The 27,733-nt window shown below is 33.5% G+C and overlaps 1 protein-coding gene across 2 annotated transcripts; it reads left to right on the forward strand.

Annotated features, from left to right (window-relative positions):
* LOC109358903 (calcium/calmodulin-regulated receptor-like kinase 1) lies at window positions 23,222-27,254 on the forward strand. 2 transcript variants are annotated; one of them, XM_019603391.1, is made up of 8 exons: window positions 23,222-23,454; window positions 24,307-24,681; window positions 25,070-25,223; window positions 25,555-25,681; window positions 25,978-26,063; window positions 26,146-26,217; window positions 26,323-26,523; window positions 26,893-27,254. In XM_019603391.1, exons 2-8 carry the CDS (start codon window positions 24,368-24,370, stop codon window positions 27,226-27,228), a joined length of 1,290 nt encoding a protein of 429 aa, XP_019458936.1. In that variant the 5' UTR covers window positions 23,222-23,454; window positions 24,307-24,367; the 3' UTR covers window positions 27,229-27,254. The 2 variants fall into 2 exon arrangements, with proteins under 2 accessions (XP_019458936.1, XP_019458937.1); XM_019603392.1 differs by lacking the exon at window positions 23,222-23,454 and adding an exon at window positions 23,822-23,842.

Genomic DNA, 27,733 nt, shown 5'->3' on the forward strand with positions numbered 1-27,733 from the left:
TCACTATAAAAATTCCATTTTTAATTAGGATAGCTTATTATTTTGAGGAATTATTTTTAGTTAAGCTATTCGTTATCAAATCAAACAAATTATTACCATAAATATATATGTAGACAATAATATAAATTGATTGGTGTTCACTTTTATGGGATATCGAAAATTATAAAAATTAAATGAAAATCAGAGATAATTAAACAAATATGTACCAATAATTAGAAAAATAAAATGAATAATTAAATAAATTAAGAATATGAAAGAAAAAAAATAGAAAAAAGTTAAAAATAAAAATAAAAAGGGGTAACAGTAGGTTGCCCCATTTTGACGATGAAAGAAGCAAAAAGGGAATGGGAATCCCTAAACTCACATCTAATCTCTTTTCAATGGTGGTGGCAGAGGGCCGTTGTTGATGACAAAATCAAACCCGTCGCGACGCATCTCTTGGCGGTGGTTCGCGGTAGTTCTCAATGGTGGAAACCACCTACTGTCATGGTGGCTTGAAGAACGAGTGATCATCCTCTCCATTTTTATCTTCTTTACTCTTCTTGCTTTCTTATTCCTTTAACTGTGCTCTCCTATCCTTTCTTACATTCAAATTTTACTCATCTTTTATAGTACAAAGTGATATGATGTGGAAAAAAACATAAATTGGGATGAATGTTCTTCCAGAAACAATTTTTATATCAAAATTGCTTTAAGGTAATTATGGGGCATTAGTTACTTTCATTCTAAGTCAAATGCCGACACAATCAGATGGAAGATTGAAGTACCGTTATTCAATACTTCCGTTTAATCAACTTTTGAATGACTGAGACGTTAAGTTTGTTTACGGTTTAGAACTTCAGATTTTAGAATTAGTATAGCTTAACATTAACATGATTTGGGAATGGAAAGCCGGAGGAGATGTGAAAAAAATATGACTGAAGTGGTCAAAATAGCCTAACAGGATATATTCTTATCCACAGCTCCACAAGACCAAAGTTATAGGTGGGCCCAAACCCGAACTGTAAACCCAGCCCGGACCTAGATTTATTATGGCCTGATCAGATTGGACCAAAAGCCCAATTTAAGCAAAATGTTCAAAATTTTGGACCCAAGCTCTATTCTTTTCGGACTGTAGCAGGCTAGCCCCCTATACACAACTTATTTTGACAGGTCTAATTGTATTTCTCGAGAATCATTTAAATATTAATAAATCTTGGAAAGAGAGAAAATGCATAATTGTGGTTAGATTGTGGGTTCATTTTTGGGAGAAAATGTGAGTTAGATGATTGGAATTAAATAGACAAAAATATTTAATTTATCTAAAAATTTGAAAAGTTTGAACAATCAGGCTTTGTTTGGTTGACAAGAAAAAATGAGAAGAGAGAATTAGGCTAGAAAGAAAAAGGTGAAAAGAGAAAGAAGAGAAGTAGATTAGATTTTTGTGATGTTTGGTATAAGAGAAGAATGAGAGAAAATGAAAAGAAAGAAAATGATGATGTTATGGTTCAAATTACAAAAATATCTCTAGAAGAAAGAAAAGAGGTAGAAAAATATTGTTTTATTATTAATTAAAAATAAATATTATAATTTTAAATTATAAATTTTTGTTACAATTTTAATTAACATTTTTAATTGATAAAATTTGTGACATAGTTTAGAACACAATTTGAAATAACAGATTATTGTCCAGTTAAAATCTCTCTTTCTCTTTTCACTTTCTCCTCATAAGTGAAGGGAAAGAAATTTTGTGGGTCCACCCATTTTTTTCTTTTCTCCCTTTTTCTTCCCTCTTAACCAAAGGGGAGAAACTCCTCATTTCTCTTCTACTTCTCTCTCCTTCTTTTCTGTCTTCTCTAACTCTACCCAACCAAACTCAACCTTATAAATTAGAGTGAGGAGATTCATTTGCTCTAAGAGTAAGTGAAAAAACCTATTTAATATTTTAGTTATCCATTATAGGAAGATCTAATGATTTAGATCTATATACTAATTCAAACGATTAGATTTTTCTATAATAAGTGACTAAGAAATATAGTAGTTTTTTCTATTTACTTTATAAGTACCTAAAATAAATTGAGGGACTCAATTAATAACGATAATATGATGTAAGACGATACATATAATTGTTCGACTCTTTCAAATGTCAACAGTGAGAAAGACATCGAAGTTGCTTCATTTTTAGGCTACGTAAAAAACAACTCTTCGTTGCCCCTATGTTTCCTATTACCCATTTCTTTGAAGAGAATAAAATTGTTTCTATTTATTCATTAAAAAGTTGAAAGTATTAATAGCAACCTTTTCAATTATAATTTAAATATTAATTGCACATTTAAACTAAGATTTATAGTTAGTAGATTAATATTAATGTTGATTAATAATATAAAGATAAAGGATAAATATTAAGAGAAAAACGAAATTTTATGTGAGTTTGGTATATTAATTAGCTACTTTAATAATCGTGGTTTTGTTTCAAGCAATATTTCACTTTTATTTATTTATATGTCTTAGTATGAAGCATGGATTCGTTAAACACCCTCATGTGTCGGTGTCCGACATGTATCCGACACGAATACGCTCAGATTCGCGAATGATACATATCCATAGAGTATCCAAAAATTAAAAAAATAAAATAATATAAATAAATATTAAGACACTGATTCGTTTTCAAAAAAATATAGGATATATGGATTCGTTTTCTGTAAAATATAGGATATATAGATTCGTTTCCAATAAAACAGGATAAAATAGATTTGTTTCTAATAAAACAGGATAAGATAGATTCGTTTTCATTAAAATAGGATAAAATATATTTGTTATGGAGGGCAATGATTTTAGGATCGATTTGTTTTCATTAAAATAAGATAAGATAGATTTGTTATGAAGGACAATTATTTTAAATTTCTATTATATTTTTTACTTTGGATATTTTGAATTACACTTATAATTTTATCATATTTTATGTGTTTTTATTATTTTATATGCGTATCCCTGAACGTATCGTATCCTGTATTTTGGAAAAAAATGCGTATCGACGTATCAGATACGTATTGTACCCGACACACGTATCAATATCCGTGCTTCATAATGTCTCACTATATAAAACTAGTCCCTCAAAAAATATAATTATTGCGTTGATTTATAAGTTATTACAATTTTCCTAATATGTTCTTTCTCTCTTTGTGGTCATTATTTTCTTGCAATGTTAATATGAAATAGTATAATATTAATAAGAGTGAACATGAAAAATAAAAATTAATGTATCATTTAACTTTAAAACGAGACAAATAAATAGGACAAAAGTTCTTCAAAATGGAAAGATAAATAGGAAGGAGAGTAGATAATAGGAATGGGGAGTAATATCTTATTTGAATGGGGAGTAATATCTTATTTCTTGTGATTGAGTTTGAGTGTTATTCATTTTTTTTGTATTACTAAGTGTATTCTTTCACTTCATGAGTAAGGAAGTAATATTTTTCGGGTTATATGACTGCCCCTCTTAATAAGTATCACTCATAAGAATTAAAATTTGAGCTTTTTAGTTGTTCTGATAATATAGATCTTTACCCTAGTAAACCAACATATTGTTGTAGTGATTTTGGTTTTGGATATCTTTTCTACTAGTATTAATTGTTTGATTTTTTGTACCATGAATTTTCTCAAATATTATGTTGTGGTGAAGGTAGACAACATCTCACACGGTTGCAAAGCAGCACTTCTTCCTTGAATACATTATTTTCAACCCATTCCGAAGCAAGATAGGGTAAATGATTTATAAGGAGATAAATTAGTGTTATTAGATAACCAACAAAATAAGAAAACTTCTATTGTGTTCAACTTAAACATATATGATTAATGAAGATGGAAGTGGAAGTAGAGTTGTGGAACAAGACTACAAAAGCACATGTCTAAATATGTGCAAATCACATGTCCATGGACCTTGAGGAAAGATGCCATATATGAATGAACTCCACATTCTAGCTTCCTTCAACTTCATGGAATAATAAATGGCTTGTAATCTTTGCCTTCAACTTATACGTGCCTACAAATAAATCCACCCCTTATTTCCCTATGAAAAATTAGGAGTATGATATCTATTTACTGTTATAATAAATATTATATATAATCAGTATATTATTTATCATTTTTTTAATTATTTTTAAAAAAAATCAATAATAATTAAAAATATATAATAGATAATACAATAATAATATATAAAATTCATGCACTTTATGATATATATTTTTCTCATTATATGTTCTAGAACCAATATATATTCAATATAGCATTATCCAAGATATTAGCCTCCTTACATAATTTTTATTTAAAGAAAAGAGAGCCAAAAAAAGAAGAAAGATGTGACTATATGCTCCTTTGGCTTTGGCATTTATGACAAGTAGCACCTTTGAACAAAAAGTTTTTATCCACATACGCAATCCCATGTCTGAACATAACATTGCCGGGTTTCATCATGATTCAGAATAAATAATTAGATAAAAAATGATGAATTAAGAAAAAAATGAATTTATTGAAACAAACTCAAAATGGGGTGAAAGGAGGAAAATTTTCGTGGATAATGAAGTTTGACTACACCATCCTATGTTTGGGGTAACTTTTGAAATAATTATGGGATGGTGTATTTTTGTGGATCTCGTGAATGGTATCCACGATTTCACAAAAGTCGTGGATGGGATATACAATTTCTAACCAATATCGTGGACCCCATCCACGATTTTGGTGCAGATTCTCTCCTGAAGTGAAATCGTGTATGGCATACACGACTTCCATAGTCGTGTGCCCCATACACGAGATTGGATGGGATATGGTGATTTTTGAAATTCCCTTTACACGAATTTTTTATTTATTTTATTGTTTTATGATTTTTAGTTTATAAAAATAATATATGTAATATAAACTTGTAAAATTAAAAATGAATATGAAATTTTAGTAAAGTGTTATTTTTATGGAATTTGGATAATGTTTTTAAAATTTTTTTAACATATATTTTAAATGCATAAATTGAAATAATAAGAAAACTTCATAGAAATGATATTGATAATTGTAGTAGGAATTTGAAAATGATTACATTAAAGAAAACAAAACAAGAATAGAAATTCCTAATGGCATCTATGAGATGATGTTCCACATCTAGATGTCTTTCTCCTTCGAGATGGTTGAACTCTTAGTTGTTGTTGTTGTGATTGATATTGTCTTCCACCTCTAACTAGTTGTGGTTGCTCCTCATCTTCGTCTTCATCATCGTCATCATCTTCATAGTCTTTGTTTGGTTGTGAAGCCATTGTCGGTTGATAATATTGTTGAGAGTTGAATGCTGACAATGGAGTATTTGAAGTAGTGCCAAACATTGATGGCATTCCTTGAAATTGTGAAGAAGATGCTAAGAGAATGAGTAGTCACTCATTGCTCCGTAACCGTGAAACCCAAAGGGATGTTGTTGTTGTTGCTGAGGAGTAACAGTTTGAGTGTATACCTACGGATAAGTATCCGTCTGAGTTTGCCTCTCATAATGTTGCTGAAAGTCAGGTGTAATAGGCATTTGAAACTGTTGTTTAGAAGGAGCTTGAGAAGTACTTGAGGAGAAGGCGGTTGGAAGTACTTGAGCAAATGCTTCCATCATATCATTTCAGTTTAGATAGACGTCATTCAATGACTGCATCAGATTTGGAAACACATTTGTAGGAGCACACCTATCCCGAATCATTTTGATAAAATTGTACTGAAAAAAGTGGAAAAAATTAGAATGTTAGAATGTCATACAATTTAAAATAAAATATAAGTAGAAATTTTGTTGTTATTATCGATCTGGCTGAATATGCTCCGTCTGGAGAGATGTATTTCCTTGTCCTTTGTAAGTACAATTGCATATACTGCGAGTACTGATACAAAGGTTGGTCATCGGGAAATTCATTTACCACATAGCTTTCCTGGTTATTCCAAATTTGAATCCACTGGTTATGCTTTTGAGGCCAGTTGTAGTTATTTTTTCCACGTAGATCCATCTTGTGTTGTTTGTCCAGATTAAATGGATCTTCTCGGATGAGTTATTGTAGACCAAACTGCCTCATCACCCGATCAGCAGTATGTCACTCAACAAGTGCAAAGCAAATGAGTGGTACACGTGCTCGAGCTACATCAGGTATGGGGCACACATAAGTAATGTTCCTATATGGGATCTACACAAACTAATATATATAAAAAATTAGTAATTAATTAGTATAAATTTTTTTAGAAATAATAATAAATATATTAATAATAACAAATTACAAAATTTACCTAATCAATGCGCAAGTGATCCAACATTGACCGTATTATGTTGGTTGCATGACCAGGAATGTTGGTGGTGATTAGATGTTGGGCCCAACTAAAGTGTAATGTTATATGAAGTTAGTATTATATAAATAGTTTGAAATATAACTATTATAATTTGAACAATTTTGGAATTTTTTTTTACCTTTGGACTAAAGGAAATATTTGTAAATCATCGTTGTGTAGTCTTGGAGCAATTATTGGGATGCGATCATATGCCTACGACTGTAGCAGATGCAAGCATCCTCCAATTTCAATTTGGCGACTAATGATGGCCACACGACATATTCCGCGATATAGACATGCCAATACAGCTGAACCCAACTATATTGGTATGTCTGTAACAAGTCCTCCAGCAATGGGAGATACATCAGGTGGACTCATGAGCCTAATGTATCTGGCATGAGGAAGCCTCCAATCATGTGTAACATGAAGGCTCTTGTCTGTTGTTCAATGACAACAACATCAGCACCTTCTGAGAGAACAACGAAGGTTGAGTCTAGCCAACTTTGCGCGACTTCGGTACTTTTACATGGACATTTCTTCTTATTGCGTCCTTCACTCCTACACCACCCACATTTTTTAATTTGTTGGGATTGAGAATCATCCATTTCATTGTGTATGTGTGTAGTTTTTGGTCTTCCAGTATGGTTCCTATGCATAAGAGGATTAGGAATGAAGGTTGGACCTAAATAAGGAGGTCAATATTCTTCATTTCCAATGGGTTGAAACTTATGTCCATAAACCTTCTGCAAGTTCTCTGACTTATAAATTGGTGAGATAAACTGTCCAAAATCTAAGTTCAATGATGCACAAGTAGCAATAACATGAGAACATGACAATTTAAGTGATTGAAATTTCCCACAATCACACCAATTTTCGACTAATCTAACTGTGTATACTCTTGAGTGTCGACTACCACCGGTACTAACAACTTCCACCTCCGAGACTCCCGATTCCCATGAAAAACTTCGTACTATTTGTCATGTAGCTTTTCGGTTGTTTTCATTAATCACTTTAGTCAATACTTCGCAATAAACATGACCTGCCCTTATCATGTTAGTTGCTTCATTTCTATGGTGTACAAACCATGAGTTAAGTCTAAGATATGTTGCTCTAACAAGTGCAGTAATTGGCAAGGCTCTTGCTCATTTGAGAACAACATTCACACATTCTGCTAAGTTCATCGTCATATGGCCGTACCGTCTCCCATCATCATATGATTGAGTCCATTTTTCTTTTGGGATCTTATCTAACCAAGCTGCTGCCCTCGAGTTTTTTTGACGCAATAGAGCAAGCATTCGCTCGAATCGATGTCGCATCAATTCATACCTTGCAACAAGTTCATTATTATTAACATAAATCACATAAACAAACCATTTTACATAAATCAGATTCAATTCAATACATACCCATTTCAATGACTTTTTCTTTCATATCATTATCTCAGAACTCCTTGTTGAAATTGCTATCAACATGAGGAATGCAATATACAGATTGCCCATCACACCATTGTGGGAGCTCAGTACGTAATGCACCCAACAAACTTGTACCCCTATATGATATTATACAAATATTTGGTTGTGGGGTATGTTCGAAGATTGTAGAAAAATCATTCCCTTGCTTCTTTGGTCTCTCCTTCCATAATGGCAAATGCTACTGGAAATATACGTCTATTACCATCTTGGGAACTAGCTATTAGCAATGTTCCAGTAAATTTTCCAGTTAAAAATGTGCCATCCACTTGAAGGATTGGTTTGCAAAAACCAAATCCTTCAATGCATGGCTTGAAAGCCCAAAAAACCATATCAAGAATTAAAGTATTATGTTCTTCATGGTTAGATGTAGATGTTGAATATCTTACAATTGTACCTGGTGCATAATATTGAACATCATTCAACCAACGAGGTAACTCCTTGTACGATCCCTCTCAATCACCATAAATTTGGGACATTGCTATTTGTTTAGCAGTCCAAGTCTTCCTATATGTCACCGTATAACCAAAATGAGTGACCACTTCTTTAACTAATACTTTAATTGGTATACTAAGATCTTCTGATACTAGTTGAACAATGCAGTTTGCGATGAAAGATGACTTCAACTTCGTGTGATCTTGACAAATATTAGTGGATACACAAGTGTGTCTTCCACTAATTTTTCTAATCTCTCAAATATCACGGTTCACACTTTTCGATGCCTGAAGTCTCCATTCACACGCAACCCCATAATATTTATATTTTGCAACATATCTATCTGGCCTAGACTCATCCACATGGTTATCAGCAGAATTCCTAATATGAAATTATTTTACAGCATTTATTGTTCTTATTTAATCATTTTCTATAAAAATATTTCTAAAACTAAACAAAGCAATACACATGTCACGCTTGTACTGATCAGAGGAGGTAAATTATCTCATGCTTTACGAATATATTGTTCTTTTATTTTTTATGTTTTAACTTTAATATCGATATGAGACCAAATAATACGAGTTTGTTTGGGAGTTGAATTTTAGAGGAGAATGAATGAAAATGAATGGCTTGAGAGTCATATTGTAAGTATATTTCATTGCTCATAGCCTTTCATTTTCTTTCTCTCTAAAATTCAACTCTCAAACTAACCCTATATCAATCATGGTTTAGTATTGACAAATCTAATTAAAAAATGTTTGCAGTTTTTTTTTCAAAAGTGGATGAATAATTTCTTCACACTTCTTATCCAAGCCCTTTCTTTTATAAAGAGCACCTTGATGATATCCTCGTCCTAACCATATAAATATTCTACACATCACTTTTTTTAAAAGCATTAATTTGAGTAGTTAGCGAACAAATCATTTTAACAATCAATTATTTTTTAACAGATTTTATGAAATCACGTTTACTTTTTTGATATATTAACTGCAATATGATTATAAATACGTTTTTTAATCGTGTGAAATTAAAAATAACTTTTGTTGAGATTGAAGGAGTTCAAGCATTGGAGATTTTATTTAATATCCATTAATTAATAAAAACATTCTTTCATTTGTTAGCTAATTGAATAACCATACAGTTGAGCATTGCACCATATTTTAGACTCAATCCTTTATGATTTTACGAAGGATATATTGATATTGTGATGTGAGGTACACTTGAATTCTCTTATATTGTATTGGGCTAAAAGTCAAATCTTCGATTTGTGTGACTGAAATTTATCGAAAGAGATAATCACGTACTCTGAAAGAGATTAATTATTTAATCAAAGGATCAGGAGATACTCTTAGTCCTACAATAAACTTTTATGATGTTAGTTTTATGACTTCAACTTATATATTCTTTAATTAATCTACTTATTAATATACTTCTTTCACTGTCGTGGTTTGTTTAGAAAATAAAATAACAAAAGCTTATCCAAAAATTAAAATAATTTTTTCATAATTTTGAGAAGAAAATAACGCATCTTCTAGTATAAGGAGATAAGTTATCACATTCAACCAATAAAATCATGACATGTGTCATATTTAACTATTTTATACAAAACTATTTCTAAACAAAACAAAACATTACATATGTCATATTTTTATTGGCTGAAAGAGATAAATTATCTCCTGTAATGAGGAGATTTTTATTCGGTTTTTAGAATTAATGGATATTGTTGTTACCATAGTTTGCAGCAAGTCTAAGTGGCACAAAATAATACTTATTGGTTGTGCCAATTCTTTTCCCTCTTCCCTCAATATTGACTACTAGTGTCAGTTCTTGAAATGTCCACAATATGACTACTTGTAGATTTCCCCCTCAATACTGACTACTAGTGTCAGTTCTCGAAGTATGTGCCAATTCTTAGTGTCATGGAAAGAAATGGGGAGAAGTTTGCCGGAAATGTATCGGCGAAAAATATGAGAGATAAAGAAAAAGTTGGATGAAAGCGCATTCAACTTGGGGCGAGTTATAATGAGGGGAGAAAACTTCTATTTATAACATGAGATTTTTTCCAAGTTCATCATCTCTCCAATGTGAGACTTGAAAGTTGTTTTTTCAAAATTCTTCTATGTGAGACTTCAAAGTTTTTTAGATTTCATATTTAAAAGTAAAGTTCCTATTAATGCATTTCATCAAACCAAGTTCCAAGGATACACACAATCAGATATCAAATTGATAATTTACCCTTACTTTTGGTTCATTTGTCCAATGAAACGTGTGCACCACCAAAAACCATTGCTTATGCTACCAGTGGTAGTTGGGTGTCTGGCTAAGAATCTAGATATATATTTTGACCAAAAATATTTGCTCAGGTTGATCAAAAAAGATTTGATTGAAGTTGGTGTGATTAAAATGCCACTAGTTTGAGATGAAATTTAGTAGATGTTAGCTTGGGAAGCTCATCTGTCGCATAATTTATGCACTATGCCATCAGTTATGAATGATGAAAAAAATATATTTAATATATGGAATGGCATAAATACTGAGTTTGTATGAAAAATGATAGGGACACCCCTGAAAGTCCGAAACATTCAATTTGTTGCTGATAATGACTAAAAATCCTAGTTAGGATTATGGTGTAAAGATCAAACCAAACCTTATTAAAATCTTGCGTAAACTTATCACATTATTATGATTGTTAATTAAATTTGTTTATTAAAAACATTGACACTCTACCATAATTAACTTTAATTTAATATATTTATGCAATAATTTATCTTTAGAGAAAGGTACATAGCAAATATATGTATTGTTTTGAAAAGTCAAAATGCCTGGATATGCGCTTAGCCCCTCACCTGAAGAGAAAAGAAAACCATGTGTACCTATTAAATATACATATGTATTCCTTCCTTTGACCGATAAAAGTTATTGTATATTTAAAATATTTTTTTCCAATCACACACTAACTAGTTGAATAATTTGTTTTCACCATATCATATATTTTACAGTAACTAGAGTTTTCACTTTTCATGGCCACTAATATTAAGGATTAATCATAAATAAAAATTATATAGATTAGAATTTTAGAAAAATTACACAACTAACTATCAATCCTTTTATTAATAGCATAGATAGATTATGTGTTATTGATGGCGATGAAGATAAACTCTTGTGGTATCTTCATAGGAGTACTAGTAATCACATAACCATCAACATAGAGGTATTCACAAATTTTGATGAGAAATACAAATGCCAAATAGTTTTTGGAGATTTCACAAAGGTCCCATTCAAGGAAAAATGATGTTCTTATTCTTACAAGATGAAGCCAATGTTATTTCCATGGACAACAAATCAGATATAGTATTAAAGAAGAATCACATGTTCCATGATCAAAGCAAACGAATAGATACCATTTTATTTCATAAGAGTATGTTGAGAAAAAAGATATGGAACTCTCCCATGTGAAAAATTGTGATCAAGTAGTTGATATTTTCACAAAGTGGTTGAAGTTTTAAGTTTTTTGCTAGGATATATATGCGTGCTCAGATTGGAGTCATAAAGAAGTTTAAGGAGGATTTTGGAAACTTAAGAAATAAACTTATACATCACGTAAAAGTAAAAGCAATGGGTCTTAAAAGTAAAACCCAAAACTATAAGAGTATCTAGGCAAGCACATTTTCTCCCAAGGACAATTAATCAATGGATCTTCTCGAATCAACATTCACATCTCCAGTTAGGGATGGGGATCACTTGTCCTCAATTATATTTTATTTCCTGTCCCAAACCAATCACATGTTGACATGTGAATAAAATAATATTTCTAAAACAAAACATAACAAAAAGTAGTACATTAATTAGCTTGGTAGATTAAGTGAGACACCGTACTGATTGATAATGATAACAGATGGCACAAAAAAATATCTAGGGTCATGAAAATTTTCTTTTGGTATATTGGAAAAGAAAGAAGAGGTACTAAAGTAAGAAAAAAAATATTAACGTCTAGAATTTAAGACCTTTTAAGAGGAACCGAATCCCAAATTTGCAAGCTATCTTGAACGGGTTGCGTAATCCTTGACAAAGAGTCCACTAACCTATTATCCTCTCTCACCAAAAAGAGATGCATAAATATAATATCATCTATATAAGCTCTCTACATAAATTGACATTCATGAACTTTGAAAGAATTCATATTTTAATTTAATGTTTCTCTGAAATTCTCCATTTCCATTAATACTTTTGACTTACAATAGGCATATATCATATAATTCGGATGCTTGTCATCTCAATAAAAACTGTAATGATATTAACATTGTGAGTGAGGAAGGAAGACTTATTTAATAAAAACGTTTAAAGGCTAAAAAAATCTCTATGGATCGAATTATAATTATAGGTAAAATATTGGGAACAAAACTTAATTTAACTCCTAATGCATATCTCTATTTTGTTCCATAATTTCATCATTGACATGGACCTTGAATCTTATCATAATTGATTAATAATCACACCACTTGAACTAATCAAAGTCACTTTCATGAAGGTTAGAAGTGGGCTTCACTTTGTTTTCATCCAAAAGTTGCATTGTTGATTGTATTTATTACTTCCCTTTATCTTATATCACATTAGGTCATTTAGGTGTGTTAGGTTGACAGTTGATCACCTCGTTCTCATTTTTTCAATACCTATTAACTGCCAAAACCACACCAACTTCTCTCTATGCATTCGTTTTCTTTATTTGTCAACCTCTCAAATTTAAGATGTCTTCTAAAAATGAAAAATGGTTAACTCTTATGATTATCTACAAAAAAAAAAAAGTATATTAACAATGTGCTGATTCAGTGATGTAAGCCCTCACTAGATTCTCAGGATGACCAAAATATCAAAGATTCGATTCATGTGAGCAATATTTGTTGGAAGAAATAGTCATACACCCCGAAAGAGATTAGTTCCTTACCCAAAATAGTATGAGGATAAATTTGTTAGTTCAAAAAATCTACAATAATGTATACACATTTTCGAATGGGTTTAATAAAAACAGAAAAAATAATCCTCATATGCCTGCTATTGAATCAGGTTTACATAATACTCATACAAGTTTATACAATACTACCATTTTAGGAAGAATATAAATATTAGTGAATTTCGGAGTACAAGTTATTGTAATATAACTCCAAATCAATTATAAGTTAGACCACTCTTGCCTTATTTTATCTTTAGGAAGAATTTATACTTTAAACTTACATCATATTATTTTTGTCTATATAATTTTTATTTATGTCAATATTAATTTATAATATTAAATTTTTATCTGCCTTAAAAACACTAGTATCAAAATCCCACGGAGCATGATTGATGATTTTTGGTGTCTAAGGGACTTTGTTTCACATGATTTAGTGTTTTAGACTTTATTGGACTAATATTCCTAAAATGAGTTAATTTGGAATTATTTGACCTCATTAAATCTATTATCATTTTCAGATCATATGTGACACCAATGACATTTTGGGCATTATAGAAGTGAAGGATATGTGTTCAAGTAAAAACTGTATTTTTATTTTGGGAGTTTTTATTTGTAAATTCGGTTTTAGTTTTGGGCCCATTGTTTAGGGCCCATTTTCGGTTTTACTCTTTGTAAAAGAGGGAACCTGAATTCCACTCTCACTCTCTACATTCACTCTCACTCTCTTTGTGATATACTTGTCCCTTGTGAGAATTTGAGCCTTAATTGTGGATGAGTTGATGTATGCCATCTAATATTCTTTCATGTGTGATTGCACTCTTGATTACTTGCACTCTAGAACTTGACTTGTTTCTTGTTGATACTTGATATTCACATGCACATATTGAAGTGATCTAGGCATTTCTTTTGAATAAGCCACTTAGCCATATAAGCATACCTTAAATGAATTTATCCTTTGATAGTCCCTTTGAGACTTTTACCTCTTTCATTGTTATTTAGCTCATTACAAGCTTATAAGTGAAAAATCATGATTGTCCTAACCTTAGGAAATTTTGGAGCTTTGGAATTGTTTTGGGAATAAGTATTAAGTAAGAAATGGTGCATTGTTCTTCAAATCTTGTGGATTCTTGGTTATGTCTTAATGATGGTTAATACAATTGTGTACATAAGTGTTCATAAAAAAAACAAAAAAAGAATGAAAATCAAGAAGAAAAACAACAAAAAGAGAAACAAAAGTGAATAAAAGGTTGAGTAATGCAAATAAGATTGGAATTAGAGATTTGGTCTTATTTTGGGTTGATTTTTGCTTACTTTTTACTTATTCCCCATTGCTCTTCTATTCCATTTGATTTTACCTACATATCCCATATTTATCCTATATTGTCCTTGGCCCTATTACAAACTTGAAAAGTCCTTTTGATCTTTATGTGCATGTGCCTATGATGTTGATGTTAGAGGCTGGTCAAACATAAGGTTGTGTTTGTTTTCATGAAGTGTTTTGAGTGTAAACACTTGCAACCTAAGACATATGATTGTAAACACTTTAGAGAACATATCTTGTGAGGTTCTATCATTGTTGTGACTCGCTTCTTGGTTTGATTAGTTTCATGGCATACTTGAATTCATTGGATGATGTTCATGGATATCTTGATTTGATTCTTTACTCTTGTGTGTTTGATTTTGCCCATTTCATTGCATTTCCAAGATTTCATTGTGAAGTATGTGATTTTCTTAGATGTTTCATTTTCTAGTTTTTGTGATCTTCTTGCGTGACTCACTTTGGTGCATATCGGTTAGCATAGTCTTATTTCTTGATTTTGTCAAGAGTGCAAAAGGTTAAGTGTGGGGGTATTTGATGAATAATATATTACACACTATTCATAACCTTAATTTAGCATGATTGATGATTCTTGGTGCCTAATGGAGTTTAACATGGTTTAGTGTTTTAGACTTTATTGGACTAATATTCCTAAAATGAGTTAATTTGAGATTATTTAGCCTGATTAAATCTATTATCATTTTCAGATCATATTTGGCACCAATAGTATTTTGGGCATTATGGAAGTGGAGGATATGTGTTGAAGTGAAGATTGTATTTTTATTTTGGGTGTTTTTATTTGTAAATTTGGTTTTAGTTTTGGGCTCATTGTTTAGGGGCAATTTTCGGTTTTACTCTTTGTAAAAGAGGGAACCCGAATTCCACTCTCACTCTCTACATTCACTCATTTTAGAATTCTGTTTTCTCCTCTTCTTCTTTGCTAGGGTTTCACATCTTCTTCATTTTCGGTTTTCATTCATCTTCTTCATTTTCGGTTTCTTTCTTCCACTCAATGGAAGGCTAAACTTGTAGACTAAATTCCTTTGGTAATGTATCATAACTCTTGAGGTTTTGTTAATAATGCATTTTCGGTTTCTTTATTGTTGATTTCTTCTATGTTAGAAACTGGTTTATGAGTTTATCTTCGCTTTGGTGATTTACTCTCTAGTGCATGAATGTTTAGTTCGTGTGAATTTCTTAATCGTTTCATGCTTATGCTGATTTCGCTTATTTAGAGGCTAAGGTTTTGGAACTTTGAATTGATCATCGCTTAGTTAATTGATTCTCAACAAATTCGGAAGTTAATGGTTGGAATTTGAAAATAATCTTTTGAAATGGAGGATTGAGTTGTAAACAAACGAACCAAATGGATTTAGCTGTTTTATTACATTACTTAACTACTGTTTCTGAATTTGATTAACGTTCGTACTATCCAACAACAAAAAACCCCTTGTGTGTGTGAGTATAAGGTGTTTGAAGCTTTGCTTGAAAGATACTACTTGAGAAACGACCTAGGAGTCACTTCTTAGTACTGCAGTTTTTAATTGTTATATTATTAATATGGAAAGTTTATAGTGTAAAACGAAGTCTATTAATTTTACATTATTAAATTAATCATTTTTAAGATGAAACTTTCTATTTTAGTATCACAACTACTATTCTCCTGTTCTATTGTGACGTATTAATATTCCTACAGAAATTTTATATAAGATTATATCCATCTTATGGTGTTACTAATTGTTCTTTGGTATTAAGAGGGAATGGTTGATAATGGATGCAGAGTGATAGATGATGAATATCCTGTTGAAGATGAAGGATCAGGGCATCTGGTCGGAATGTCGTCTAGACCCACATGGGGAGGTACCTGAAAAGGTTCTCCGGCGATCAAGTCATTTAAGTATTCTAGAGAGATAAAGAGAGTAAATAAGAGAGAATTTGGAGCAATAAATATAGCAATAAATGAGAGAATGATGAATTAATTATACTGTCTGTGTGATCAACCTTATTTATAGGGTCCATAGAGTGTTGAGATGGCATTACATTATTGGCCAACACCTGCACCTAATGGGTACAAGGGATGCATTCTGATCGTCCTTACTTGTCCTGTAGATTTCCTCTTGTCAATTTGTCGAGGGCATGTAGAAAATGCAGGCGGCGTGGCAGGCGGTCCTAGCTGACATTGAGGGCGAGTCAGCGACGCATTAATGATGAGGTCAGGGGAGTATTTATGTTGTGTCAGGCGGATTTATGTTGTATCAAGAGCATTTATGTTGTGCCAGGAGAATTTATGACATACATCAAAAATGGGCCTGTCTGAGGCGGTCTGGCCTACCCTGGGCGAGTAAGTATGATTAAGGTCGAATGTAGGCTTTGTCCAGAACGGGTTAGAGAGCACCCAAATTTATCCGGGGTATAACAGTTGCTCCCAGTCTATTAGGTCGATCGAAGGCGGCCGAGGTGATAAACTTAGGAAGTTCTGGCTTGAAAGGTGTAGATAGCCTCTAGGCATAGGCGTAGGTTATGATGGCTTTCCATCCTCACCAGATACGTGGAAGGATTGTTGGCGTTTCGTCTGAGCCACCACCCGGATATATGTGCCACCGTTAGATTGTTCACGAGTGTTTTTTGGACGGATGGATGTGCGTTTGGGCTGGGCCATTGAGGATATTTGGGCTTGGATATTTTTTTATAAATAGAGTGTCCTTCCTTTCTAGGTTTTTCATTTTGTTTCCTATGATCCTTCTGATCATTCTTGAATCCAAGCGAGTTTTATCTTTCCAGAAGTCTCCTTACTCTTCAGTCTCCTTCAACCGGTAATTTCCTTTCCTTTCTAATTTTTTAATTATGCTCGATGGGGATTCAATCTTGGACAATTTAGATATCTTGTCTAGGGCCCCGCCTATCTTTACATCCTCCGTTTCCTATCATCGAAGGCGCCGGTCTATCCGGGGACGGTCTTGACAGTTATCTCTTCCTGCCCTTTTGTGTGACTTAAGGGGGGAGCTAGCAAGAGCGAGGGTGGTGTCCTAGACTGGGCGTCCTTTAACAAGAAGTGGCGTTCGGTCTTGGATGGTATATCAAGTTTGGAGTCTGACACTTCTTCTGATGACATGTCACATATGAGGAGGAATTTCACTGATCGTGCTGACCAGTATACGCTCCCGCCGGAGATGATAGGCCTGAAGTCACCTTACTGGTGGGTTGACTGGGAGGTTGTTGGTAGCGCCTCCTTCTATTTGTTAGAAAAGTAGCCTTAGGTGGACAAGCTAGCTTACCCGACTGAAGGCATCTAAATACGCAGTCCGAACAATAAGGACCAGGTCTGCTAGGATATCTTCCTGGAGAGTGGCGGTCGTCATAGCTTTTATATGTACGAGTATTCCTACTACCGGATTGACGTGAGGGTTCCTTTCGATGAGTGGACTGTCGAGGTGTTGTAGCATCTCCAAGTGGCTCCTTCCCAACTTCACCCCAACTCCTAGGGGTTCATCCGAACTTTCAAGATTTTCTGCAAGGTCACGGAACGTCCATGCACACTTCGCTTATTCTTCTGGATGTTCCGAGTGGCGCATAACACCAACAAGGACGAGAATAACGCCAGCCGGCGTGGATGGACATCGCTTCAGTTCAGAAACGGGTGTGCCCTTTTATAGGCCTTTGAGGGGTCCGTGAAGGGATGGAAGACCGGTTTTTTCCGGATAAAAGTAGTCGGTGAGCAGGACACTTGGGAAAATGGGCCTGATGGTCAACCACAGTTCCCGTTTTCCTGGGATATGGGGATCCATAAAAAACCGGCGAAGTCATTTAGCTTCTCGTATGAGCAGCTGAGTCACCAGGAAAGGGAGGTGGCGGATGAGATGTTATCCTGGATAAAGGATGGTCGTGTTGTGGTGTGTTATAAGTTAGTCCAGGGGATCATATTTTTGAGGCGGAAGTCGGTGAGTATCTGGACTTATTTCTTTTTTGGGATATTTTTGTTTGGTTTTGACTTTGTTCTTTTTCTCTTTTTTCCAGCAACTTCTATGAGTGACTAGTCTGATCGATCAAATCTTCTGAGGAGGGCTGCTCTGAAGAGGAAAAGCACGAAGGTCACCAAAAAGGTGAGGTTTGACTCGCCAGCCCGTTTGGAATCTTCTCGGGGGATGGTTCATCCACTGGTCCAGCATAAGTCTTGCCCGCCCGGTCTGAGCTGCCAACTCCTGCCATACCTATACGTGCTGAACCTCCAACTCTCATTGTGCCCGCCCTGACTGACGTCCATCTAGTCGATATGACCGAGGATGAAGCTGCCCCTACTCCCCGTAATGAGGATTCGGCTAAGGGGAAGTCCCTTGGAGGCAGTAAAGGGAAAGCTTCCGTCAAGCGTTCTTTTCTGTACCATATTCCCAAGGCGATGGAAAATGACCTACTAAGTGACCGATATGATGAGGAGAGTCCGGGAGGTAGGGGTTCTGATTGCTTCAGTGGCTAAATACCTCAAGGGTGAGGGGGTAATGGCCACCCGAGTTGGAGAGAATGCTCTGGCCAACCTCCAAGAGCGGCATTCAGCTAACCTTCATGAGATGGAGAAGAAATACATCGAAGCACTGAAGGTCCAAGAGGAGCAGAACCTGGCCGCCAGTGAGCAGCTATCGACGATGACTCTCCAACTACGGGATGCTCGGGAGACGGTGCTGCAAGCTCAGGTGGATATGGGGGCAGCCCAGCGAGAGATAGAGGCCCTCTGTGATCGCCTTGGCCAAGCTGAAAAGGAGAGACATCATCTTGGGACCAAGTTACAGTTGGTCGAGGAACGAGAAGAGACGGGCAACGGCGACATTGTCCGGCTAATTGAGGAGTTGGCTCAACTGAAGGCATCTTATGAAGACTTAGAGGATGACGTTGTTACGACGGCTAATGTGGGATGGGAAAATGCCTTCGACCAAGTCCGATTGGTCTTTCCTGATGTTGATTTCTCTTGGACCAGGATAGATGCCAAGGTCACCTCCGAGGGGGGAGCTGGTTGCTGATGATGGGGACGACTTGTTGTAGCTTCTGGTCCCGGGTAGGAGCAGTGGGGGGTTGTAGATCTCTGTTTTTTTGTTTTGTTTTTTATTTTCTGAATGTAAGAGGTTGGATTTTATCTGATGTACAATGAATGAAATGTTTTTCCTTATCATGTTTTGTTGCCGAGCAATCATTATCTCTTTACTTTTTCAAATAATAAATGGACTTAAATTTGAACAAGTGTCGAACATCCAGGGACTCAAATAATAATGAACTCGAACGCTTTGAACATCTGGTGAATCAAATAATAAATGGACTTGAATTTGCACAAAGATTGAACGTCCGGGGACCCAAATAATAATGAACTCGATGGTATGGATCTTTTGGGTAGGGTCGGTAATGGATGCAGAGTGATAGATGATGAATGCCAGGTTGAAGATGAAGGATCAGAGGATCTGGTTGGAATGTCGTCTAGACCCGCTTGGGGAGGTACCTGAAAAGGTTCTCCGACGATCAAGTTCATTAAGTATTCTAGAGAGATAAAGAGAGTAAATAAAAGAGAAGTTGGAGCAATAAATATAGCAATAAATGAGCAAATGAGGAATTAATTATACTCCATGTGTGATCTCCCTTATTTATAGGGTCCAGGGAGTGCTGAGATGACATTTGGTTATTGGCCAGCATCTAACGGGTACAAGGGATGCACTTTGATCATCCTTACTTGTCATGTGGATCTGCTCTTGTCGAGGGCAGGTAGAATGTGCAGGCGGCGTGGCAGGCGTCCTGCTAGCTTAGACTGAGAGCGAGTCAGCGCCGCATTAATGACGGGGTCAGGGGAGCATTTATGTTGTGTCAGGAGCATTTATGTTGTATTAGGAGCATTTAAGACATACATCAGAAGTGGGCCCGTCTGAGGTGGGTCTGGGCTATCCTGAGTGGGTAAGTATGATCAAAGTCGAATGTAGACTTTGTCCAAGATGGGTTAGAGAACATCTGGATTTATCCGGGGTAGAACACTAATAAAAATAATTTCACTTGCATTAACAATTGTAATATACTATTTATTTTTGCAAGAATGGAACAATGTACCCAAACAAACCCATCAATTTGGATAAATAATGCATTGAGTTTTTGCTTTAGCTTGAAACTTTTTGTTTAATAAAATTTTGAATGCTACATAAAAAAAGTATGGATATAACAATTTTAAAACACTTACAACAATCCTATCCCTAATATAACATACTAGAGTGTATGACAAACCTTATAATTATGTCCATGCTTAATGGTAAGAAATATATTAAGTATTGTTGCTTGCTCATTTCATAAAGAAAATGACTAATTGAATACAAATAAGGGTAAATTGCACCTGGTGCATGGAGTTTGTCATGATAACATACATATTTCTCTTAGTTTTAAAATATCTAAAAATTTGTATTCTCAAATAATTTCAGTGTTTTGTCATTGTCATGAAGTCACTTTCCATATAATTAAACTCTGAAGATGTCAAAAACCATAAAATCTTTTGATATTTATAATTACTTCATAAATTAACATATCTAAAGCTATCCTAGCTTTCCCATTTATTATTTTATATTTGTATTGCACTTATGTTCTTTTTTAAGTTTTAACAACTGATCCATTTAAAATTAACAATATGTTATTTCTGTTACATGTTTCACACTTTTTTAGATTATTCAAAATACAAAACAAAATAGATGATCATAGTATTTTTAATGAGAAAAATATAATTTTATTGTAATTAAAATATAGATGTTGATTAAAATTTACATTTTTCTTTATTTTTTTAGCATTTATCTCTTTATTAATACTAGTGCGACGAAGTACTTACCAGCCAACAATTTTACTTTATGGTGTCAAGTATATAAATTTTACATTATAGGTAGTTACACCACGTTTTCCTTTTATATATAGTATAGAAGTATATATATTGTAATTTTTATTCATTGCACTTTATAATTTATTTATATGTCTTTATTTTAATTGTAAAATGAAGGCAAGAAATTGATTAATATATTGATGATGATTATATATGATTATATAATTTTTTTTCTAGAAATTAAAGTGGCAAGGATAAAATAGGAAAATAAAAATTACACCATAAGTAATTACCTCATGTAATAGATGGAAAATTGAAAATGTCAATTCTAATTCTAAATATGTCATAATCACAGTGAAGGTACTCAATCAATTTCCACTACAAATAAATAAATGAAACAAAAACCTTTGTACATAAGCACACGTTATATATCCATCGCAACAAAAACAATGTTAATTCTCTATATATAATAAATATAGCATACACATAAATAGGACCATTTTGTTTCTAGGATGGAGCTTCTTAATTTTATGTTCTCTTGAAGGTAGAATATTAAATGAATCAAGTGGTCCTTCAATAATCAACAATAGTGAATGTGTGGCCATTGAATGGACCACGCTGTCCAATCTAATCTAGACTCAGTTTGCATTTGATCCCTCCCTTCATCCACGGGGCAAACTCCTCTCCAAACTCTTCTCCATTAATAGAGAGGTAAGTGCAATTTTTCTTTTTAATTTGAAGAGTATATTTATTTTATCATAATAAACATATAGATAGGTATAAATGTAAAAATATATTATATTTTCTATGGTTTTTGACATCACTTGCCTCTCTATTACTTGAGAAGAGTCTCATTCCTACATCCATTATTCCTAAATTCCCAAACATCTTCATGAATAAGAATAATTGTCATGGCACAAAAGCAGAAAACCATAGAAAAGAAGACAACTTTATCTTCAAGAATACATAAAAAAAAAAAGTAACGCTTGCAAGTTATTGGGGAATCTATGCGGGCCTCATTTAATGTTTTGCTAAATTATATTTACTATGTCTCTTCTTTAAAAATGCCCCCTTACAAAAGACCAATATAACTCTAATAAATTGTTCTCTAGTATTAGACTCTTTGATACTAAAATGTTATGAAATAGATTTATCTAATTAAAAAAATTGAACACTTAAATGTTTTCATGTAATCTGGGTACAACAGTAAGATCTCAATCTCTTTGTTAAAGAAGAGGAAATTGTAACTTTTAACATTAGAGGAAAAATAAATATAATTTAGTTAAATTTTAGGGGAGATCCATGTAATTTTCTAAAAAAGTTTTTATCATATCAAATACTTTTTAAATTTTTTATTTGGAACATATTAGCCAGTATTTTTGGAATACTCTTTCTTACATTATGTTATTTAATTTAATATACTTAAATTACAATTAGTTAATAATACATAAACCACCTTCAAGTTTTATATGTCTCTTTTCCTTTAACCATAGATCTGGGTTTACTGTTACGTATGGAGAGAAAATAAAAGCTAACTTAATATACATGAATGTTTTTGGTCCAAACATTATCACTTCTACAAGAGATAGGTAGATAAAAAGTTAATGTTATATAAATATATATTTAGTATATAAAATATATTATCCATCAAATTACACCTTATATAATATTATGAGTAAAAAATATATGCATTTACAATGTATCAATTTTATATAATATTACTGCATCATTCATTACATGTTTTCTTATTATTAACTCTTTAAAAAATAATATAAATTAATAAGGAACATATATTAACTGTATATAAAAACAAGATATACATATATTGAGAGTATAAATGATGATAAGTGTATCATTCAATATTTACATTATCTTGGTGGATAAATATTAAACTCTGAATACATTTTGTTGCCATTTTGTTGTATTTGTTTTTGTAGTAACTCTATGCATTTCTACTTTTGTCTTCTGAAACTGTCCTCTCCAACTCACATTTAGATTCTTATCTCTCTTACCACTTTTCTTTGAACTCTTTTCCCTCTTCATTCCTTCTCACTTCTACACTTCCTTCTTTTGCACTTCTTTTATTAGCAACGTTTCCACAAAAACACGTTTCTGGTTTCACTTCACCTTTTTTCTCTGTTGTTAACTGGTGAGTTTCTGTTCCCTAACTCAGTTTTTTACGTTACACAACACAACATGTTTCTTTTTTGTCAACCTTATTTGCTGTCAATGTTCTGATCTGTCTGCCACTGTTCCTAGAATCTGTGTTCTGTGTCCCTATGTGCCTGCTTAAGTGGAAAGCTCTGTTTTGTTTGATTGGTTACTGAGTAAAAAAAGCTGAGTAGGATATAAGAAAAGGGTAGGAAAAAAAATTGTTTTTTTATATTAATCTCACTTGGGATTTCATTAGCAGGTTGAAATTTTTTCATCATCATTCTGATCTTCCTCTTGGATGAACAGAAAATAGATCAAGTTTCTAGATTTATACATTTCAGCTTGGTAGCAAGGATTGAACTTTTCTTTTTCATCTTACCAAGGTATCCCAGCTTTGTTGATCTGAGACTAATTTTAGTTAAGTCTTTCTCAAAATAATTTTGCAATATATATTGATATATGTGAAATACTTGGTTTCTACCTATGTGGTCTGGGTTTGTTGCTGCATATTTTCTGTATAATAGATTTTGATGAATTTGACCTTTGGATATATATGAAGAGGGTGGTAAGTATTAAGGAACAATTTGTAGATTATTATTCTTAACCAATTTTGGTTGTTTAAGTTCAACAAAGTGATGTCAATCACCAGCTTTGATTTTCAACTTTTTCAACCCAAGACTTTTATTCTTTGGAGTGCTGTATACTTAGGATGACTTTAAGAATTAAAGCCTAGAATTGACCTAGTCAAATTCAAATATAATGAACCAAATACCATGGAAATCTATTAATCTATTACTAGTTTCATGTCATTTCACAATTTGTTTATGATTAATGCACCTTGTGGCAGGTATATGAATGGATTGGATAAATGGTCAATAGGGTATTATCAGAAGAAGATATAAGAAGAGATGAAAGAAGAATCAACAGGACTAATCATTGGGATTTCAATAGGTGTGGTTATTGGAGTTGTTTTAGCAATTACTGCATTGTTCTGTCTTAGATATCATCGGAAGCTTTCACAGATAGGCAATAGCAGTTCCCGGAGGGCTGCTACGATTCCTATTCGCGCAAATGGTGCTGATTCATGTACTATTCTATCAGACTCAACCTTAGGTCCAGAGTCACCTGTGAAGTCAGGACGAAATGGCATGTCCTTCTGGCTTGATGGATTTAAGAAGAGTAATGTGGTTTCAGCATCTGGAATACCAGAATATTCATACAAGTATGTTCTTTTTATATGGAATTCCCTTCATGTTCCATTCTTCTTCTTTTTAGATCAACCTACTCTAAACTCTTAATCTTCTATATATATACATGCCTTCACACTATGAATAGTAATTAGCTCACTATTTTTTTCTTATATGGAATGTGTAATGAATCACACTTAAAATTATTATACATGTTAAAATAGGTTGTTGATTTTGATTCATCAATATCTTCTGTCTATATTCAAACCAAAAATGATATACTTTGTTTGAAGATTTGCAAATTATAGTATCTACTAATTGTTTCAACTTTCAAGAAGTGAAGAGGAGTCATGTTCGGAATTATTTGAATTCGACCGAGCAACTCTTTCGTGTTTCTGATTCACGATATTGTTTATGCTTCAGGGATTTGCAGAAGGCGACATGCAACTTCACAACTCTCATAGGACAAGGAGCATTTGGTCCTGTTTATAAAGCTCAGATGTCAACTGGGGAGATTGTTGCAGTAAAAGTTCTAGCAACTAATTCTAAACAAGGGGAGAAAGAATTCCAGACAGAGGTAAACATGGTTCAAAATAATCATTTCTTGTTACTTAGGCAACTCCTTTGATAGAATTAGTCTGTGTTTCATGACATAACTTTCAGAGTAAAGTGAATGTAAAATGTAGTAATTTGGTAAGTTCATGGAGAAAGATAGACACCTTAATAAAACATGGTTGAGATGTGAGTGGGAATTGATGTATGGTTATCAATTTGGAAAATTGGTAATTTGGTAGTTCTACAATCTGTAGGTATCATGTACTTAATGTTTCTGTATGATCTTTATGCTTCATCCGAAATCAGAGTAATTTGTGAAATTTAACCTTTCATGCTGTTTTAATTTTTCTCAGGTTATGTTGCTGGGAAGGTTACACCATAGAAACTTGGTCAATTTGGTTGGATATTGTGCTGAAAAGGGGCAACATATGCTTATATATGTCTACATGAGTAAAGGCAGCTTGGCTTCTCACTTGTACAGTAAGTTTTCTATCTACTTGCCAAACTTTAAGTCCTAAACTCTTCCAACTTGTACATAAACTTTTTCTTATTACTTTTGGTACTACTAAGAGTATCCCCTCATACCTTGAGTAATGAACTAATCCCTTTCGGGGTGTGTGACTGTCTCTCCCAACAAGTGTCGATCCCAGGAATCGAATCCTTGACCTTTTGGTCATTCTGGGATCTAGCAGACCTTACACCATTAGATCAACACATTGTTGGTAAACTTTTTTCGTATGAAGTAACAATTGAACTTTTCTTGTCTATATGTTCAGGTGAAGAAAATGGGGCACTAGGCTGGGATTTGAGGGTTCATATAGCTTTAGATGTAGCAAGAGGCTTGGAGTATCTTCATGATGGGGTAAGTTTGCATGTGATATGCACTAAGATTATTATGCTTTGTATATATAGTTATATAATTGTATGTGTTGTTGTTACTTCAGGCAGTTCCTCCTGTTATCCATAGAGATATCAAATCTTCCAATATTCTCTTGGATGAATCCATGCGAGCCAGGGTAATGTTGAATGATTAAGTGCAATTTTGTTCTAGTCATTATTGGTTATGAACTTTTGATGCTTCTTTTAGTCTATAGTTGGTAATGCTGAAATGTATTAAACAGGTTGCTGATTTTGGGCTTTCAAGAGAAGAAATGGTGGATAAACATGTAGCTATTAGGGGTACCTTTGGCTATCTTGACCCTGAGTATATATCTTCAGGGACATTCACTAAGAAAAGTGATGTATATAGTTATGGAGTATTGCTCTTTGAACTTATAGCTGGCCGAAATCCGCAGCAGGGTCTTATGGAATACGTCGAACTTGTATGATATTTCGCTCCCTATTTTGATTCATAAGAAATATCATCTCTCATTATTAATTATTAGATAATCAAATCGATGAACTAGAATCCATCACAATGACTATGACATATTGTGTGACTGCAAATGTCATCATGATATACGAAGTATATGAAAACAAGTTATTGCTAAGCATTTGTTTGATGATGAGAAATTATTGCATGGTTCAGTTCGAGATACATCTAAATCATTAATGATGTCAATGTCATTGGGTTAGGACCATGCAATAATTTCTTACTCTAGTGAAATTGTTTATCAAAAGGCATTGTTGTAATAACACATTATGCATAACCCCATCTTTTATCCTAATGAATTCTATGGATGGATTAATAGGCAGCAATGAACACAGAGGGAAAAGTTGGTTGGGAAGAAATTGTTGATTCTAGGCTCGAGGGAAAATGTGAGTTCCAAGAGCTTAATGAAGTGGCTGTCCTTGCCTACAAATGTATCAACCGTGCCCCACGGAAGCGCCCTTCCATGAGGGACATAGTGCAAGTGTTGACAAGGATCCTTAAATCAAGGCACCATAGGAATAATCATAACAAGTCCTTGTCAGCAACAGCAGATGAAGTTTCCATTGATGTTGATCACACAGAAAACAAGAATTATGTAACTGAACACAGGAGAGATGAATCTATGGATAGTGCAGCTGACATGGATGATTTGTAGCAAATTGGTTTTGCATTTAGATTTTTCTCGTTCTTTGGAGTTAACTTTTTTTTAGTTTTTTGTGCCTTTGGGTATAACATGGTTGTAACAAGACGGAATTCTGGTTATGTCTGTTTGCGAGTTGTTTTTTTGGAAGGGAAGGAAGTGAAAGGGAAGGCTTTCCAGCCATCTCACATGTGTATTTAATGGTTTTGAAGTCTTCCATTCCCATTTTCCCCCTCCAAAAACCAACTCGCAATGAACCTAAGTGTTAGTTTGGGAGTTGGATTTTGGAGGGGATGGAAGGGAAAGGGAAGGCTTGGAAGCCATGAAATACACTTGTGAGATGACTCCCAAGCCTTCCTTTTTCCTTCATTCCCCTCCAAAATTCAACTCCCAAACAAACCCTAAAGGTTTTATTTTATAGTGACTTAGTTCACAGTGAAATACTTGTGTAGATTATCTTACAAAAAAATGAGAATTGAAAATTCATCTATTCCCTTTGAGCTCATTAACTTGTTGTTAG

Source organism: Lupinus angustifolius, chromosome LG10 (assembly GCF_001865875.1).
Source record: "Lupinus angustifolius cultivar Tanjil chromosome LG10, LupAngTanjil_v1.0, whole genome shotgun sequence".
In the NCBI taxonomy this organism is placed as follows: Eukaryota; Viridiplantae; Streptophyta; class Magnoliopsida; order Fabales; family Fabaceae; genus Lupinus; species Lupinus angustifolius.